The 17,855-nt window shown below is 39.7% G+C and overlaps 2 protein-coding genes and 1 pseudogene across 3 annotated transcripts; 2 read left to right on the forward strand and 1 right to left on the reverse strand.

Moving 5' to 3' along the window:
• The first annotated feature begins 2,575 nt into the window (after nucleotides 1–2,575).
• On the forward strand, nucleotides 2,576–3,163 carry LOC102831610 (interferon omega-1-like). Its single transcript, XM_006864463.1, has one exon. The coding sequence runs from the start codon at nucleotides 2,576–2,578 to the stop codon at nucleotides 3,161–3,163; it is 588 nt and encodes a 195-aa protein (XP_006864525.1).
• Nucleotides 3,164–5,619: 2,456 nt separating this feature from the next.
• On the reverse strand, nucleotides 5,620–6,160 carry LOC102831991 (annotated as a pseudogene). Its single transcript, XR_438724.1, has one exon. The product of XR_438724.1 is annotated as a CDGSH iron sulfur domain 1 pseudogene (transcript).
• Nucleotides 6,161–15,699: 9,539 nt separating this feature from the next.
• On the forward strand, nucleotides 15,700–16,287 carry IFNW1 (interferon, omega 1). The gene has a single exon (XM_006864464.1). The coding sequence runs from the start codon at nucleotides 15,700–15,702 to the stop codon at nucleotides 16,285–16,287; it is 588 nt and encodes a 195-aa protein (XP_006864526.1).
• Nucleotides 16,288–17,855: the final 1,568 nt, after the last annotated feature.

Raw genomic sequence — 17,855 nt, forward strand, 5'->3', positions numbered from 1 at the left:
TAAAATGGCTGCAGCAGTACATTGACAGGTAACTGCTAGAGATTCAAGCCAGATTCAGGTGAGGACATGGAATGAGTGATATCACCACTGACATCAGATGGATCTTGGCTGAAAGCAGAGAATACCAGAAATATATTTACCTGTGCTTTATTGACTATGTAAAGGCTTTTGACTGTGTGGATCATAACAATCTACGGACAACATTGTGGAGAATAGGTAATTCACAACACTTAATTATGCTCATTAGAACGATGTTTATAGACCAAGAGGCAGTAATTCAAACCCAACAAGGGGATTCTGAATGGTTTAAAATCAGGAAAAGTGTGCGCCTAGGTTGTATTCTTTCACCATACTTATTCAACCTGTACACTGAGTAAATAATACAAGAAGCTTGGTTGTATAAGGAAGAATGTTGCATCAGGACTGGAGGAAGACATATTAACAACCTGTGATATGCAGGTGATACAACCTTGCTTGCTAAAAATGCAAAACACTTAAAATACTTATTAATGAAGATCAAAGACCAGGGCCTCCAGTATGGGTTATAGCTCAATGTAAAGAAAACAAAAATCCTCACTACTGGACCAATAAATAACATCATGATAAGTGGAGAAAAGATTGAAGCCATCAAAGACTTCATTTTGCTCATATCCTGCCAGTAAAAGAAACAAATTTGTGTTGATAGAAAAACATCCATAATGCTCCTTGGTAGCCAAAATGGTGCGATTTCATCTCTCAGACTTTGGGCATATTGTAAAGAGAAGGACATCATGCATGGTAAAGTCGAAGGTCTGCTAAAAAGAGCAAGACCCCCAGCGAGATTCATTGACACAGTGGCAGCAGCAATGGGCTCCAGCGTAACAACCGTCATGAGGTTGGCACAGGACTAGGCAGTGTTTTGTTCTGCTTTGCTCAGGGTCACTATGAGTCCAAAGCACTCTACAGCATCTAACAACAACAAAAATAAAATGATTATAAGTGGGTAATTTCCCCACCTCCTTACATAAGACAAATTTTTGTTATCTGCATAGGAAGGCTGTCGACATGCTCCATATCGGGGTGCATAGTTCAGGAGAGCAAAATGTCCCCACTGAGAACTAGTGCCCTGCACATGGACACGCCAGAATCCCAGGTAAGCCTTCTGGAGGATTGATGATTGTTACAACACAGAAACAAACTCCTCCCAGTAAAACAGTCTAAAGCCATCTGGACGTGGTGAGTGGTCCTCTGGCAGGGAACCTAGGAGAGTTCCATGGAGGATACTGTCTCTCCAGAGGACAGAGTGACTCGGTGATAACAACTTTGTGAGTGGGGTACTGTTGAGGACAGGCTGTAAACAGATTTCTCTTGGAATTAGAATCTCTGCATTCATGAGCACCTGAAAAGAACTAGGATTCCTGCTGGGGGTATGGGCCCAGCCTTGGGAACACGGGAGACCTCCAGAATGGAACCAGTAAGAAAGGCAAAGTCTCTTATACTCTCCTTGTGGTCCTGGTGAAGCAGCATCACATGGACCTCCATGAATTAACTCTGGAAGAAAGAGAAGAGTTGCAGATTCTCATTCACTAATAGTCAGACACTGATGTGAATAAATCAGAGAACAAAATGTAATCCTTGGCTCTAAAGACCTTATTCACAACCAAACCCATAGAGATGATGAGTTTGAATTTGAATTCCCTACAAAGGAGGTCAAAAATGAAGGCGAACACCAGGTCTAAAAGTATTCCTAACACAAAAAGGCTCCTAACACAAAGAAGACTGTGTATACATACCTGCTATCATAGTGGTAGCGTAGTGGTTACGAATCGGGCTGCGAACCTTAAGGTCAGCGGTTCGAAACTACCAGCTGCTCCGCGGGAGAAAGATGAGGCTTTCTACTCCAGTAAGGATTTACACCCTCGGAAACCCTGTACAGGTTCGCTATGGGTCGGAACCGACTTGACGGCACTTAACAACAACAACAACAACATCATAGTGGGTTAAACACTGGTCCATTAACCCACTATGGTCAGCAGTTCAAATGAGAAAGGTGAAGCTTTCTACTTCCATAAACATTTATAGCCTCAGAATCCATATACAGTGTTGCTAAGAGTAAGAATCTACTCAATGCCACACAACAGCAGTAACAACAATACATATATAATGTGAGAGTAGTTTTATTATTTTTAACTATGTGACCAAGATGTTTCTTATAAGGTTCTCTGTACATTGGAACATCTAAAATTTACTGGGAAAGTTTAACTTATGTTGCAAAACTTACAAGTTTAGAACTGAAATTTCAGCAATTCTAATCTACTAGTTGCTCTACAGGTGAAAGATGATGCTTTCTACTTCTATAAATATTAACAGCCTCAGAACAATTTCACAGGGTCAATATGACCCTGTGGCCGTATGGAGAATACGTAAATGAAAACCAAAAAATGGAAGTAATACTTGTGAAGAATGTTTAGAAAATGAAACAAGTATGTTCCCTATAAAACAGTCATGATAGACAGAATGTCTTCATAGAACATAGGATCCAAGGTTGAACCAGACATCCAGTTCAGCCAGACCAGCAGTATCCTCAGTTTTCCCAATGGCCCTCCTGCTCTCTCTACTGACAGCTCTGGTGGTCTTCACCTACATCCCTGTTCAATCTCTGGGCTGTGATCTCTCTCTGAACCACATCCTGGCTAGTAGGAAGACCTTTGTGGCTCTGGACCAAATGAGAAGACTCTCCCCTTTCTTCTGTCTGAAGGACAGAAAGGACTTCAGAATCCCTCAGGAGATGGTGGACGGCAGTCAGCTGCAGAAGATCCAGACCATCTCTGTCCTCCACGAAATGCTCCAGCAGTCCTTCAACCTCTTCCACACAGAGGGTGCCTCTGCTGCTTGGAACACGACCCTCCTGGACCAACTCTACAGTGGACTCTCTCAGCAACTGGATGACCTGGAGACGTGCTTGGTACAGGCAATGGGAGAGGAAGAAGCTGCCCTGGCCATTCAGGGCCCTGTACTGGCTGTGAAGAGGTACTTCTGGGGAATCCGTCTCTATCTGAAAGAGAAGGAATACAGTGACTGTGCCTGGGAAGTTGTCAGAGTGGAAATCAAAAGAAGTTTCTCTCTATCAACAAAGTTGCAAGAAAGATTAATAAGACAGGATGGAGACCTGGGTTCATCTTGACTCAACTTTGACTGATATGCAATTTCACACCTGCAGGCATGTTTGATCATTTGAAAGACTTTCATTTCTGCTTTTAGTCACAGGATGTATTGAATTGAATTCCGCAATTGTTTTATGAGTAAAATTAACCAAGTACAAGTAAAAATAGTCCGTTCCAGGGATGTCAGTCCCATCACCATCATCTTCACTGCTCTGGTTATTTATTTATTTATTTATTTATTTATTATTTATGTTTACTGATACCCTCTGACTATTTATATTTTTTCATTTAATAAAATATATTGCATTGTATTAAAACATGTTCATATTTCTACTTTATTAAATTTTCAGTTTTATGTATTTAACTAAAGCAAACTCTTTTTCTTTCTATAGTGAATTGGGTGAAGATTTACAGATAGATCCCTTTTCCATTCAACAAGTAATGTAAAGCAAACTTCTTGAATTCATTTTTAAAGAATGAGATCAAAACCCTGATTCGTAAAGCAAACTGAGGAATGTTATTCTTGTTAAGTGCCTTCCAGTCTCTCCAGACTTGTAGTCACTCTATTTAGGGTTTCCAAGGAAAGACTGGTGGGCATGAACTGCCAACCTTATGGTTAGCAGCAGTTCAGTGCTCATCCTACAGTGCCACACCAGAACTCTGGAATACCCACTGCAAAAATGGCATAAAGGCCATGTCTGATTTCCTCTGGCTTCACAAGGGGGAAGGAGAATCAAACTCAAAATCAGCCCAAGGCTAATTCCTGTAAAGCAGAGGTCAGACATGCCTCTAGCCTACAACCTTCTTTACCCAGTTTTGACACCGACCATCCCTCCCATTGTACCCTCAGTTTCAGATTGGGTTCAATAATCTGTTGCCATGGTCACATAGAATTCACTATTTTGAGGTCTATTAGGACAGTAAACAGGGTACAGTTCAGGTTCAGGAGTAGCTCAGGACGTAGTGGTTCTCCAGTCAGCAGCAAGTCTTCTTTGTCGTACTGCAGGCACACCTTGCTCTTGTCTTCAGCCTCTCAGTCACGTTGGTCCTCTATGTGTAACACCACATGGGCAGTGTCACAAAGCTCAGTTAGCCAGCCTGTAAATGCCCAAAGGACCCGTTCTGCAAGCCAGCCTCTTGCTCATAAGTACTCAGTATTACCTGGACCGGGACGCCCTGAGCTGCTCTGTCTCTCCATGCCTCCATCTCTGACACCACCTCTGCTGACACACTTTTCCAGGTAGCCGACTCATGCTCCACTTGTTCTTTCTTGATGGTCCTGGGATCAAATATATTCCTGTTTCTGAGGTGACTCCTTTTAAACCTTGCACAATGATAAAACTAACCAACCCTGGTGTTAGAGTCCTGAACACTCTATCTGCATAGTCCTATGGCACTGTGGATTAATGAGCTAGATTGCAAAGCTGTTTGAACTGCAAGGTCAGCGGTTCAAGCTCAACAGCTGCTCCTCGGAAACCCTATACAAGGTCACTATGGGTCGGATCAGACTTGATGGCACTTAACAATAACAACAACAACACACAATCATTTGGAGTCCTGGTGTGGCACTATAGGTTAAGCAATGGACTGTTAACTACAAGGTCAGTGGTTCAAACCCACCAGTCACTCCTTGGAAACCGTACACAAGGTCCCTATGAGTCAGAAGCGATTTCACAGCACTTAATAACAACAACCCAATCATTTGGCAGGATATTAAAAGTCCTGGTATGTTGCTGAAAGATAAGCACTAGACTGAAATATCAGTTTGAAGCACAAGGTCAGCTGTTCAAACTCACCAGCTGCTCCTCAGAAACCCTAAACAGGGTCACTATGAGTTGGAACTGACTCGACAGCACTTAACAGCAACAACAAAATGACTTTGGATAGAAAAGCCATATCAAATAAATTCACAGTACCACACGCTTCCACTGTCGAGTCCAATTCATAGTGAGTCTGTAGAGTTTCTGAGGCTGTAAATCTTTATGGAAGCAGAAAGCCTCATCTTTCTCCTACAGAGAAGTTGGCTGGTGTGAAGTGATGACCTTGTGATAGTAATATAGTGCTTATTCCACAGTGCCACCAGAGCCCTTAAACTGAGGACTATGTGGTAAAATGTCTTTAATCACTCATTCATTCGATTTATTCCATATGTATGAACTATGTACCATATTTCTATAAATATAACTCACCTTCTATTTTTTAAAAATTGTTGTTTTTGAGCCTTGAAACCTCCTTGGCTATAATTTGCTACTGGAGTTGTACAGTTATATGCATATGCAATTTTATGTAGGCAGGCATATTTTTTTTTTGTTTTGGGGTGTTTTTTTTTAGAATAATTTAATATGTTAACTTCAACATACAACAACATTCTAATATCATCAGTCTTCTGAATTTAAAGAAGCAGATCCTTAACAAGACTAAAATAACCAATAGGTCATAAGGTTGGTTTTTACTTTTCCTTTTTTTTTTTCTGATTAAACAAATGTGCATCACCATGTTTCAACAAGTAAGGCAAATACGGTGAATGTGAAAGCTGCAGTTTACAAGATATACCACATCTAGAACCCAGGGGATGTGAATTAGACAGAAGTGGTATTCATCCTAATTAAGCAACCAGGTAACATCATGACAAGTTGGTTTGTAGCATGAAAATTGTCCATTTAAGTTTCTTTTTTCTTGATGATCAGAGGTCCCACATTGTCTCCAGTCTCTTCATTGTGTTTTGTGTGAGTCCCATCACAGAGTGAGAACTTTTTGGATCTCCAGCAACGGCAGTACACAGCTTTATCTCCCAAATCCTCCATGTCGAAAACGTGTACTATCTTGGGGTTGTCTTTCTGGATGTGAAGGTTTATCATAGATTTGTGGCGATGATCTTTGACATAAAATCTTTTGTAAGTGAGATAACCAATTGTAGCAGTCCCCGCAGAGACGGTAACTGCTGAATCCATTCAGCTCGTACGCCGGAAGTGGAAGACAGACTCATGGTGCCGTCGCTTGCAAGGTGTGTGCACAGGATACGGTAATCACCATTAAGTACGGATGAATGAAGAAATATTACACTAATACTTACTTAATTTCAATTGTTTTACATACTACTAAGAGTAAAATAATAATATCAATAATGTTCTTTTATATCAACTTTGAAAATCCTGGGAAGAAAAGAAGATTGCAGATGTTCTTTCTAACATACCTGGGGGACATGTAGTTTTAGTGACAGAATTCTTGTTGGCAGTTAGGTACATGAATCTAGAATTTACAAAAGCATCACAAATGCATGTATGAACTTAGAGTTGTTATTGTACATCTGATCAGGAGAACATTTGCTTTGTTTAAAAAATAATCTTGTAAGATCAATTTTATAGTTTATTTAGTTTAAAAAAGATTTATGGATGGAAGCACAGTTTGGGGGCAAGATAAGTATAAACTGAGTGTTTTTATAAAAGATAAAGGGACTGCTTCTTGGTCTATGTACAGGTACACAATCTAGTGTTATGGAATACCCATTCTTCAAAAAGTTATCCATAACTTTTCGTGATCAACATAATAAAAAATCTTTGCATAGTCAATAAAGCACAAGCAAACATCTTTCTGGTATTCTCTGCTTTCAGCCAAGTCCATCTGATGCCGCAATAAAACCCCTCATTCCACGTTCTCTTCTGAATCTGGATTGGATTTCTGGAAGTTCTCTGTCGATGTACTATTGCTGGTGTTTTTTAATTTTTTTCAGAAAAATTCTATATTAATGATATTGTTTGATGGTTTCTGCACACTCTGGGGTCATCTCTCTTTGGAATTGGAAAAAATAAGGGTCCCTTCCCATCAGTTGACCAGGGAGCTGTCTCTGAAATTCTTTGACATAGATAAGGAGTACCTCTAGTGTTCCATCGGTTTGTTCAAAGAGTTCAATTTGTATTCCATCAATTCCTGAAGACTTGTTTTTCACAAATGCCTTCAGTGCTACTTGGACTTCCTCCTTCAATACCATTGGTTCTTGAACATCTGCTAACTCTTGAAAGGTTTGAACCTCAATCATTTCTTTTTGGTATAGTGACCTTCTTTATTGTTGTTGTTAATTGCCGTCGAGTTGGTTCCGGCCCATAGCGACCCTGTACAGGGTTTCCGAGGGTGTAAATCTTTATGGGAGTAGAAAGCCTCATCTTTCTCCCACGGAGCGTCTGGTAGTTTCGAACCGCTGACCTTAAGGTTCGCAGCCCGATTCATAACTACTACGCTAGACCTTCTTTATAGCTTTCATTAGCTTTTGATTCTTTCAGCATCATTCAATTTTTGCCCATTGTTGCTAAGTGCTTGTCAAGTCGGTTCTGACTCACAGCAACCCTCTACAGAGTTTCTGAGGAGCAGCTGGTGAAAAATCCTTCAATATTTCAAGTCAAGTCTTGAATTTCTTCTTCAGTTCTTCAGCTTGAGAAATGCTGAGAGCAATCTTTCCTTTTGGTTTTCTAACTCAGGTTTTGCACATTCCATTATAAATTTGACTTTATCTTCTCCAACTGCTTTTTAAATTGTTTCTGTTCAGCTCTTTTACTTCCTTATTTCTCTCATTTGCTTTAGCATCTCTAGGCTAAAGAGCAAGTCTCAGAGTCTCTTTTCACGTCCATTTTGATTTTTTCTCTCTTTCTTGTCTTTTAGTGATTTTTTGCTTTCTTCTTGTATGATGTTCTCAATGTTATCCAAAGCTCTTATGTTCTTCGGTCATTAATGTCTAATGCATCAAATCTGTTCTTGAGACAATTCCTAATTCCAGTGGGATATGTTCAAGGTTGCATTTTGGCTCTTGTCAACTTGTTTTCATTTTCGTGAGATTCATCTTGAACTGAAATGAGCATTTGGTGATCTGTTCCATCAATCAGCCCTGGCCTTGTTTTTGTTGATGATACTGAGTTTTTCCACCATCTCTTCCTAGACAAAATCAATTGGATTCCTATGTTTTCCATCTAGTGAGGTCCAGGTGTACACTTACCTTTTATGTTGTTAATTGCAATTATTAAAAAAAGTATTTGCAATTATTAAGTTATCGGTCTTACAAAATTCTATCATGTGATCTCCAGAATGGTTTCTATCACAAGGCCATACTTTCCAACTAATGAGCCTTTCTCCTTGTTTCCAATTTTCACATTCCAATCACCAACAATTATCAATACATCTTGATTACATGTTTCATCAATTTTAGACTAGCAGAATCCTTCAGTTTATCACCACTGACTAGTGGTTGATGAGTAAGTTTGAATAATAATGGTATTACCTTATATTTCTTGAGGGCGTATGGATATCATCCTATCACAGGCAATATTCTACTTCAAGATAAACCTTGAAATGTTCTTTTTGATTATGAATGTGATGCCATTCCTATCGAATTTGCCTTTCCTAACATAGTAAACCAAATGATTGTTAGATTAAAAGGCCAATACTAATCCATTTCAGCTCACTGATGCCTAGAATATTCATCTTTATGTGATTTTTTTTTTTTTTTAGCAACTTGTAATTCTCCTAGACTTATATTTCATACATTCCATGTTTCGATTATTAAGGGATGTTTGCAGTTATTTCTCCTCATTTGAACTGTGCCTCATCAACAAATGAAGTTCCGCACAGCTTTCTTCCATTCGTTTATCATGGTCAACTTTACTTTGAGAAGGCAGCTCTTCCCCAGTCAGATTTTGAATACCTTCCAACCTGAGGGATTCAATGTCAGATACTATATTTTTCTATTCTAGGCTGCTGTTCATAACATTTTCAGTGATTAAACATTCAGAAGTAGTCTGCCTTTCCTACTTCCTAATCTTAGTCTGGAAGGTCAGCTGAAACCTGTCCACCTGGATGATTCTACTGCTATTTAAAATATCAGTGACACCATTTCCAGCATCACAGTGAAATGCAAGCCACCATAGTCCAACAAACTGACAAAGGAGTGATGACTTTACTTCTTGTTGTCGTTAGGTACCATCGAGTCAGTGCTGACTCACAGCAACCCTATGCACAGCAGACTGAAACACTGCCCAGTCCTGGTTCCATGTCCTCTTCTGAGTACGGCTTGAACCTCTGGCAGTTCCTTGTCAATGTACTGTTACAGTCATTTTTAAATTATCTTTAACAGATTTTACTTGCATGAGATAACAATGATATTGTCCAATGATCTTCGCATTCCTTTGGGTCACCTCTCTTTGGAATGGACACAGACATGATCTTTTCCAATCAGCTGGAAAGGTAGTTGTCATCACAATTTCTTGGCACAGATGACTGAGTGCCTCCAGGTCTTCATCAGTTTGCTGGAAGATTTCAACTTACATTCCATCAATTCCCGGTGCCTTGCTTTTTGCTAATGCCTTCAATTTACCTTGGATTTCTTCCATCACCATACTCGTTCTTGATCATATGGTAACTCTTGAAATGGCTAAATATCAACCATTTCTTTTGGTACCATGACTCTGTGAATACCTTCCATATCCTTTTGATGTGTTCTTCATCGTCCAATATAGTGTCCGTGTTGTTGCTGTTGTTGTTATGTGCCATGGAGTCGGTTCCGACTTATAGCAACCCTGCATACAGTTTCCGAGGCTGTAAATCTTTACAAGAACAGAAAGCCTCATCTTTCTCCCACGGAACAGCTGGTAGTTTAGAACTGTTGACCATGAGATTAGCAGCCCAATTCGTAACCACTACACTACAAGAGCTTCTCATTGTGTCCATGTTGTTGTTGTTGTTGTAAGGTGTCATTGAGTTGGCACCAACTCATAATGACCTTATGCACAGCAGAACGAAATAATGTCCGATCTTGGGCCAACCTCACTACTGTTGCCACAGTTGAGTCCATCGATGCTGCCACCTGGCCAATCCATCTCATCAGGGGTCTTCCTCTTTTTCTCTGATCCTCCATCTTACCAAACATGATATCGTTCTCCAGTGACTGTTCCCTCCTGACAATATGTCCAAAGTACATTGTGCCCAAAGAATCCTTCAATATTGCAAATCTAGGCTTGAAATTTTTCTTCAGTTCTTCCAGCTTGAGAAAGAAATTCTTCCCCTTTGGTTTTCTAACTCCAGGTCTTTGAGCATTTCGTTATACTATTTGACTTTGTTTTCTTTAACTGCCCTTTGAACTTATCTGTTCAGCTCTTTTACTTACTCATTTCTTCCATTCATTTTAGCTTCTCTACACTGGAGAGCAATTTTCAGAGTCTCTTCTGACATCTATTTTTGTATTTTCTTAATGTCCTGTCTTTTTAATGACCTTTTGCTTTCTTCCTATATGATGTTCTTGATGTCATCCCACCAATCTACTGGTCTTTGATCATTAGTGTCTAATGCATCAAATTTGTTCTTGATATGGTCTCTAAATTCAGATAAAATATTCTCAAGATAATATTTTGCTCTTGTAGACTTGTTTTAATTTTCTTCAGCTTCAGCCTGAACTTGCATATAAGCAATTGATGATCTCTTCCACAGTCTGCCCTTGACTTTGTTTTGACTGATGAGGTGGAACTTTTCCACTGGTCTTTCCACAGATGAAGTCAATTTGATTTCTGTGTATTCTATCTGGTGATGTCAACATTTACAGTCGTGCTTTATGTTGTTTAAAAAGGTATTTGCAATGAAGATGTCATTGGTCTTGCAAAATCCTATCATGCAATCTCCAGCATCATTTCTATCATCAAGGTCATATTTTTCAATTACTGATCCTTCCTCTTTGTTTCCAACCTTTGCATTCCAATCACCAGTAAATATCAATACATCTTGAATGCATATTTGATCAATTTCAGACTGAAAAAATTGGTAAAGAATTCTTCAGTTTCATCATCACTGGCTTTTGTGGTCGGTGCATAAAATTGAATAATAGTGGTATGAACTGGTCTTCCTTGTTGTTGTTGTTAGGTGCCATCGAGTTGGTACCGACTCATAGTAACCTTATGTACAACAGAACGAAACACTGCCCGATTCTGAGCCAACCTCACAATTGCTGTCATGCTTGAGCCCATTGATGATGCAACTCCGCCAATCCATCTCACTGGGGGGAGGGGGAGGTCTTCCTCTTTTCCTCTGACCCTCCACCTTACTAAACATGATATCCTTCTCCAGCAACTGGTCCCCCGTAACAATATGTACAAAGTATGAGAGATGAAGTTTGGCCATCCTGGTCTCCAAGGAGCACTCTGGCTGCACTTCTTCCAGCACAGATCTGTTGGTTCTTTTAGCAGCCCATGGCACTTTCAATATTCTCCTCCAACACCATAACTCAAAAGCATCAATTCTTCTACAGTCTTCCTTATTCACTGTGCAGCTTTCTCATGTATGTGAAGTTATTGAAAATACCATGGCTTGGGTCAGGTGCACCTTAGTCCTCAGCTGACATCTTTGCTCTTCAACACTTTTAAAAGGTCCTGTGCAGCAGATGTGCCTACTGTAATACGTCGTTTGGTTTCTTGACTGCTGTTTCCATGAGTGTTGATAGTTGATCCAAGAGATTGATGTCCTTGACAACAACAATCTTTTCTCCATTGATAAGAATGTTGTTTATTAATGCAGTGGTGAGGACTTTTGTTTTCTTTACATTGTGATGTAATCCATACTGAAGGCTGTGCTCTTTGATCTTCATCAGTAAACATTTTAAGTCTTCTTCACTTTCAGCAAGGAAGGTTGTATCATCTGCATATCACAGGTTGCTAATGAGTCTTCCTCCAATCCTGATGCCACATTTTTCTTCATAGAACCCAGCTTCTCGGATTATTTGCTCAGCATACAGGTTGAATAAGTATGGTGAAAGAATACAACCCTGTCACACACCTTTCTTAATTTTAAAACATTCATTGTTCCCATGTTCTGTTTGAACTGCCTCTTGGTCCATTTACAGATTCCTCATGAGCACAATTAAGTGTTCCAGAATACTCATACTTCACAATGTTGTCTATAGCTTGTCGTGATCCACACAATTGAAAAGTTCTTTGCATAGTCAATGAAGCAGAGGAAAAATCTTTCTGGTAGTCTCTGCTTTCAGCCAAGATCCATCGAACATCAGCAATGATATCCCTTGTTCCATGTCATCTGGATATTATTCTATCACAGACAGCATTGTACTTCATGACAGATCTTGATATATTCTTTTTGACGATAAATGTGATGTCATTCCCCTTCAATTTGTCATCCCTGGCATAGTAAACCATGTAATTATCAGATTCAAAATGGTCAAAACCAGTCCATTTCAGTTCACTAATAGGATATTGATGTTTATGCATTCCATTTTATTCTTGACAATTTCCAACTTTCCTAGGTTCATACTTCATAATTCCATGTTCCAATTGTTAGTGGATGTCTGCAGCTATTTCTCTTCATTTTGAGTTATGCCCCATGAGTATACGAAGGTTCAAAGGCTTTACTCCATTCGTGTCATCACGGTCAAGTGTTACTTTGAGGAGGCAGCTCTTTCCCTGTTGTATTCTGAGTGTCTCTAACCGGAGGGACTTATCTTCCAGCCCTAGATCTGACCATATTCTGGTGTTATTCATTATGTTTCAGTAATCAATATTCTAATGGCATCTGACAGTGTTACACTGCTATTTATAAGGTTTTCAGTGGTTAAACATTCAAAAGTAGCCTCTTCCTAATCTGTCTTAGTCTGGAAGCTCAGCTGAAACATGTGTACCATGAGTGTATCCTATCTATCTATCTATCTATCTATCTATCTATCTATCTATCTATACATATATATATATTATGTGTATCAGAAATTTTTTGTTTTTGTTTTTTTCTGGACTTATGACAAGCATCTTTCTTTTAAGTCACCATTGCATTGGAACATCTAAAGTTTACTGGGAACGTTAAATTTCTATGGCAAAATTTAATAAATTATTCCTGAAAGTTCAGCACTTTAAATCCTCCAGCCACTCTTTGGTAGAAAGAAGAGGCTTTTTGCTTCTATAAAATTTACTGCCTCTGATACCCTACTTGGGTTCACTGTGTGTTGGAATAGAATCGGTGGCAGTGGGTTTTTTATTTTGTTCTGGCTTCTGTGATTGTTAAGGTTTTGTGTCAACTTGACTGGGACAGGATTCTTAGTTGTTTGACAGTTAAGATTCTCAGTAGTTTGAGAGTTGAGATGTAGCTACTCCCCATAACGTGAAGGGTTTGGGGAAGGGAGGGGACTTGAACATCTAGAAATGTATTTTCTCATGGCTTAGGAGAGTAGAAATCCAGATTCAGATGGCCAGTCCTTGTGGAAGGCTTTTACTTTGTTGGTTCTGCATAAAGGTCCTTGTCTCCTTTCAGCATCTGCAGACCCAATAGTTCCTGGAGACCTCTATACATCTTGGCATCCATCCTCGTTGGGGTCTAGGAACAACACAGTGCTGGGACCCCAGGTCCAAAGGACACATTCTACTCTTGATTCTTCTTTCTTGGTGGTAGTAGGTCACTCCATGATGTTATCTGATATGATAAACCAATAGGAGGATTAAGGGAGGGATGATGTCGTTGTTAGGTGCTATTGAGTTTCATTCAACCCGTAGCAACCCTAAGCAGGGTTTCCAAGGAGTAACTGCTAATGTTCTAGCAATGCAGTCCTCTTCTCTATGTCCAGAGCTGGTCACATGTCATTAAATGAAACAGATATCACAATAGTTGGTCTTGTAAACATAAGGCTGTTCATTGGCACATTTGAGCTTCTGGTAAAACAGCCAGAAAAATTCACTACCTTTCTTACTTCAATATTGGCTTTCATTTTTCTCAACTACCATAGTCCTTAGACCCCAATGTTGCGACTTTGAATCCTGCAAACTTCGTTTGCCATTTTGTCAACTAAGAAGCCACTTCCCCTCTTTCACTTTCATTACACTGAAATTTAATATCTGTTTTCTCTTTTCCCACACACAATTGTCAAATTTTGCTTCTAGGAAAATTTAAATAAGGAACTGAAATTCTAATGCCTTGATAATCACAGAGAAAAATAATACATTCCCTTTGCCCTTTTTTGTTTTTGTTTTTTGCTTTCCTTTTTTTTGTTTTAATCTCAGGATGAAATAGAGTAATAGAGAAGCAACAAGACAGTAACCAAAACGTGGAAAAAAAATCACTAACATTTAAAAATTTTTGTTGGAAACTCCCTAAAATAAAGACTATGTCTATCTCTGAAAGTCCAATCATAACAAATGTTCAATAGTTAAAGAAAGAGTTGAATAACAAAAGTTGTACTTGGAAAAATAAAAATTGTTTGGTTAATAAAAGTAAAATGATTGCAATTGGATAATTTTTCCACCTATGTGGACAAGACAAACGTCTGCTGTCAGCATCTGAAGGCTGTCATATCTGGGTAAATAGTTCAGGAGAGCAGAAGGTCCCTGCTGAGAACTAGTGTCCTGCACACGGATGCTCCAGAAGCCCAGGTAAGCCTTCTGGAGGATTGATGATTGAGACAGCACAGAAACAAACACCTCCCAGTAAAACATTCTAAAGCCAACTGGATGGGGTGAGTGGTCCTCTGAGAGGAAGTCCAGGAGACTTGCATGAGGACACTGTCTCTCCAGAGGACAGAGTGACTCGGTGATAACAACCTCTGAGTGGAACACTGACAGGGAGAAGCTGAAAGTACATTTCTCTTGGAATTAGAATCGCTGCAATCATGAACACCTGAAAAGAGCTAGAATTCCTGCTAGGGTTATTGGTACCATAGACATAAGAAAACAGTAAGCCAAGGCAATGTCTGTTGTCACACTCAAGGAGCCCTGGTGACATAGTGGGTTACAAGTTGGGCTAACTGCAAAGTCATCCGTTCAAATCTCTCCAGGAGAAAGATGAGGCTTTCTGCTCCAGTAAATTTACAATCTCAGAAATCTTATACAGGGTCGCTAGGAGTCGGAACCTACTTGATGGTACACAAGCACCACCAACATTATCCATACTCACCTAGTGACCCCAGTGAAGAAAAACCTCATGGATCTACCTCAGTGTATTCGAGAAAGAATTGGAGGGAACATTTGGATATTCTCATTCACTAATTATACTCATTTACTTCTATGAAGAAAACAAGAGTAAAGAACCTAGTCACTGGTTCTGAACAACTGAGGGAGTTTAACTTGGACTTCTCTACTGAAACAATAAAGAAACCCAGAATCAGGGCTAAAAATGTATTCTTAGCACAAATCAGACCATATGTATACCTGGTGGTGTAGCAGATTACATATTGGTCTGCTAACTTGCAAGGTCAGCAGTTCAAATGAGAAAAATGAGACTTTCTGCTCCCATAAAGATGTATAGCCTCAGAAACCATGCACAGAGTCACTATGAATTAGAATCAGCTTGATGGTAGTGGGGCTTACTTATTTTTGCTTTGTCTTGTTTTGTTTTGTTTGACCCCTCAGGTCATATGAAGAACTCGCAAATGAAAACCAAAAACAGAAGTAAAATTTCAGAGGAACATTTAGAAAATGAAACAATTGTGTTCCCTATATAAGAGCCATGATTGAAAGAGTGTCTTCATAGAACAGAGGATCCAAGGTTGAACCAGACATCCAGCTCAGACAGACCAGCAGTATCCTCAGTTCTCCCAATGGCCCTCCTGCTCTCTCTACTGACAGCACTGGTGATGCTCAGCTATGGCCCTGTTCCATCCCTGGGCTGTGATCTCTCTCAGAACCACATCCTGGCTAATAGGAAGACCTTTGTGGTTCTGGGCCAAATGAGGAGACTCTCCCCTTTCTTCTGTCTGAAGGACAGAAAAGACTTCAGAATTCCTCAGGAGATGGTGGACGGCAGTCAGCTGCAGAAGATCCAGACCATCTCTGTCCTCCACGAGATGCTCCAGCAGACCTTCAACCTCTTCCACACAGAGGGCGCCTCTGCTGCTTGGAACACGACCCTCCTGGACCAACTCCACAGTGGACTCTATCGACAGGTGGATGACCTGGAGACCTGCTTGGTACGGGCAATGGAAGAGGAAGAATCTGCCCTGGCCATTCAGGGCCCTGTACTGGCTGTGAAGAGGTACTTCTGGGGAATCCGTCTCTATCTGAAAGAGAAGGAATACAGTGACTGTGCCTGGGAAGTTGTCAGAGTGGAAATCAGGAGATCCTTCTCCTTATCAGCAAACCTGCAACAGAGATCAGGAAGAAAAGATGGAGAACGGAGTTCATCTTGACTCAACTTTGTCTAATATGCAATCTCACACATGCAAGCATGTGTTTGGTCATTTTAAAGACTCTTGTTACAGAATGTATTGAAATGAATTCAGCAATTACTTTGTCAGTGGTATAACACAAGTGCATGTTAAAAACAGTCAGCTCCAGGGACATCAGTCTTTAGGAGATGACTGCTCTGAATATTTATTTATGTATTTATTATTTATGATTATTTATTCTGTTTTGTTACATATTTATAATATTTACAATATTTCATTAAATAAAATGTTCACATTTATGTTGTATTAAAGCATGTTCACATTTCTACTTTATTCAATTTTTACTGTTTTATGTATTAAACTCTTCTCAAAGCAAACCTTTTTTCCCCCTTTTTATTGTGAATTAAGTGAAGATTTACAGAACAGATAGGGCTTTCACTCATCAATCCATATAGAAGTAAACTTCTTGAAGTAATTTTCCAAGAACAAATTAAAATCATGATTTTGTAAACCAAACTGAGGACTGTTTTTGTTGGTAGGTGCCATTTAGTCAGTTCTGACTCATAGCGACCCACGCACCATTACCACAGCTATTATTACATTTGAGCCCACTGCAGCTGCCACTGTGTCAATCCATCTCCTTGGGGGTCTTCCTCTTTTGCATTGACCCTCCATTTTGATGGAGACAAACACGATGTCCAAGGACTGCTGTTGATGCCAAATGCCCTCATGTCAGTTCCCACTCGCAGTGGCCGTGTGTAGGGTTTCCAAGGAGCAACTGGTGGATTTGAACAACCAGCATTGCTAATCCTCCAGTGCCACATCTAGTCCCTCCTAAGACCCTGTATGAGAGACGAACTCTTACCATTCAGGCTTCTAAGGTGCATTCTGGCTGTACTTCTTCCAATACAGAAAAATTGACATGGAAGCTGTTTGACTTCCTCTGGCTTAACAAGAGTGAAGAAGACTCAAACTCAAAATAAGTCCAAGATCAAATCCTACAAAGTGAAGGCCAGACCTGCTTTAACATTTCAACCACTGCTTAGGCAAGTGTTAGAAAGTTCTATTAGCCAATCTATAAATGTCCAATGACACACATTCTTCAAGTCAACCTCCTTCCAGTATGCACTCAGTTTTACTCAGTCCATGGGCCGGGAAGCCCTTAGTTGCTCTGTTTCTCTATGCCACCACCTCTGTTGCCACCTCTGCTGAAGATGCTTTTCCAGGTAGGTGTCTCATTCTTTACTCATGGCTCTTCTTTCTTGATGGTCTTGGGATTGTCTATTCCTGGGAGACATGTCATTTTATTATCAGAAAATTTATTGGCAACTAGGGAGATGGGTCTACAGTTTACGAAAGTGCCACTGATGGAGGTAGAAGTTGGGATTCTTTATCGCATATCTGATCATGGGAGCATAAACACTGTTTAAAAATAATTTTATAAGCTCCATTTATAGTTTATTTTGTTTAAAAAAGATCTATGGATGGAAGTGCATTTTGGAGGCCAAAACAAGGAATTTTTGTTTTTAATAATGTAAGCTGAAGGTTTTAATAAAAGATAAATGGAAAGAGAAATAAGATAAAAATTT

Source organism: Chrysochloris asiatica, unplaced genomic scaffold (assembly GCF_000296735.1).
Source record: "Chrysochloris asiatica unplaced genomic scaffold, ChrAsi1.0 scaffold00065, whole genome shotgun sequence".
Taxonomy (NCBI): domain Eukaryota; kingdom Metazoa; phylum Chordata; class Mammalia; order Afrosoricida; family Chrysochloridae; genus Chrysochloris; species Chrysochloris asiatica.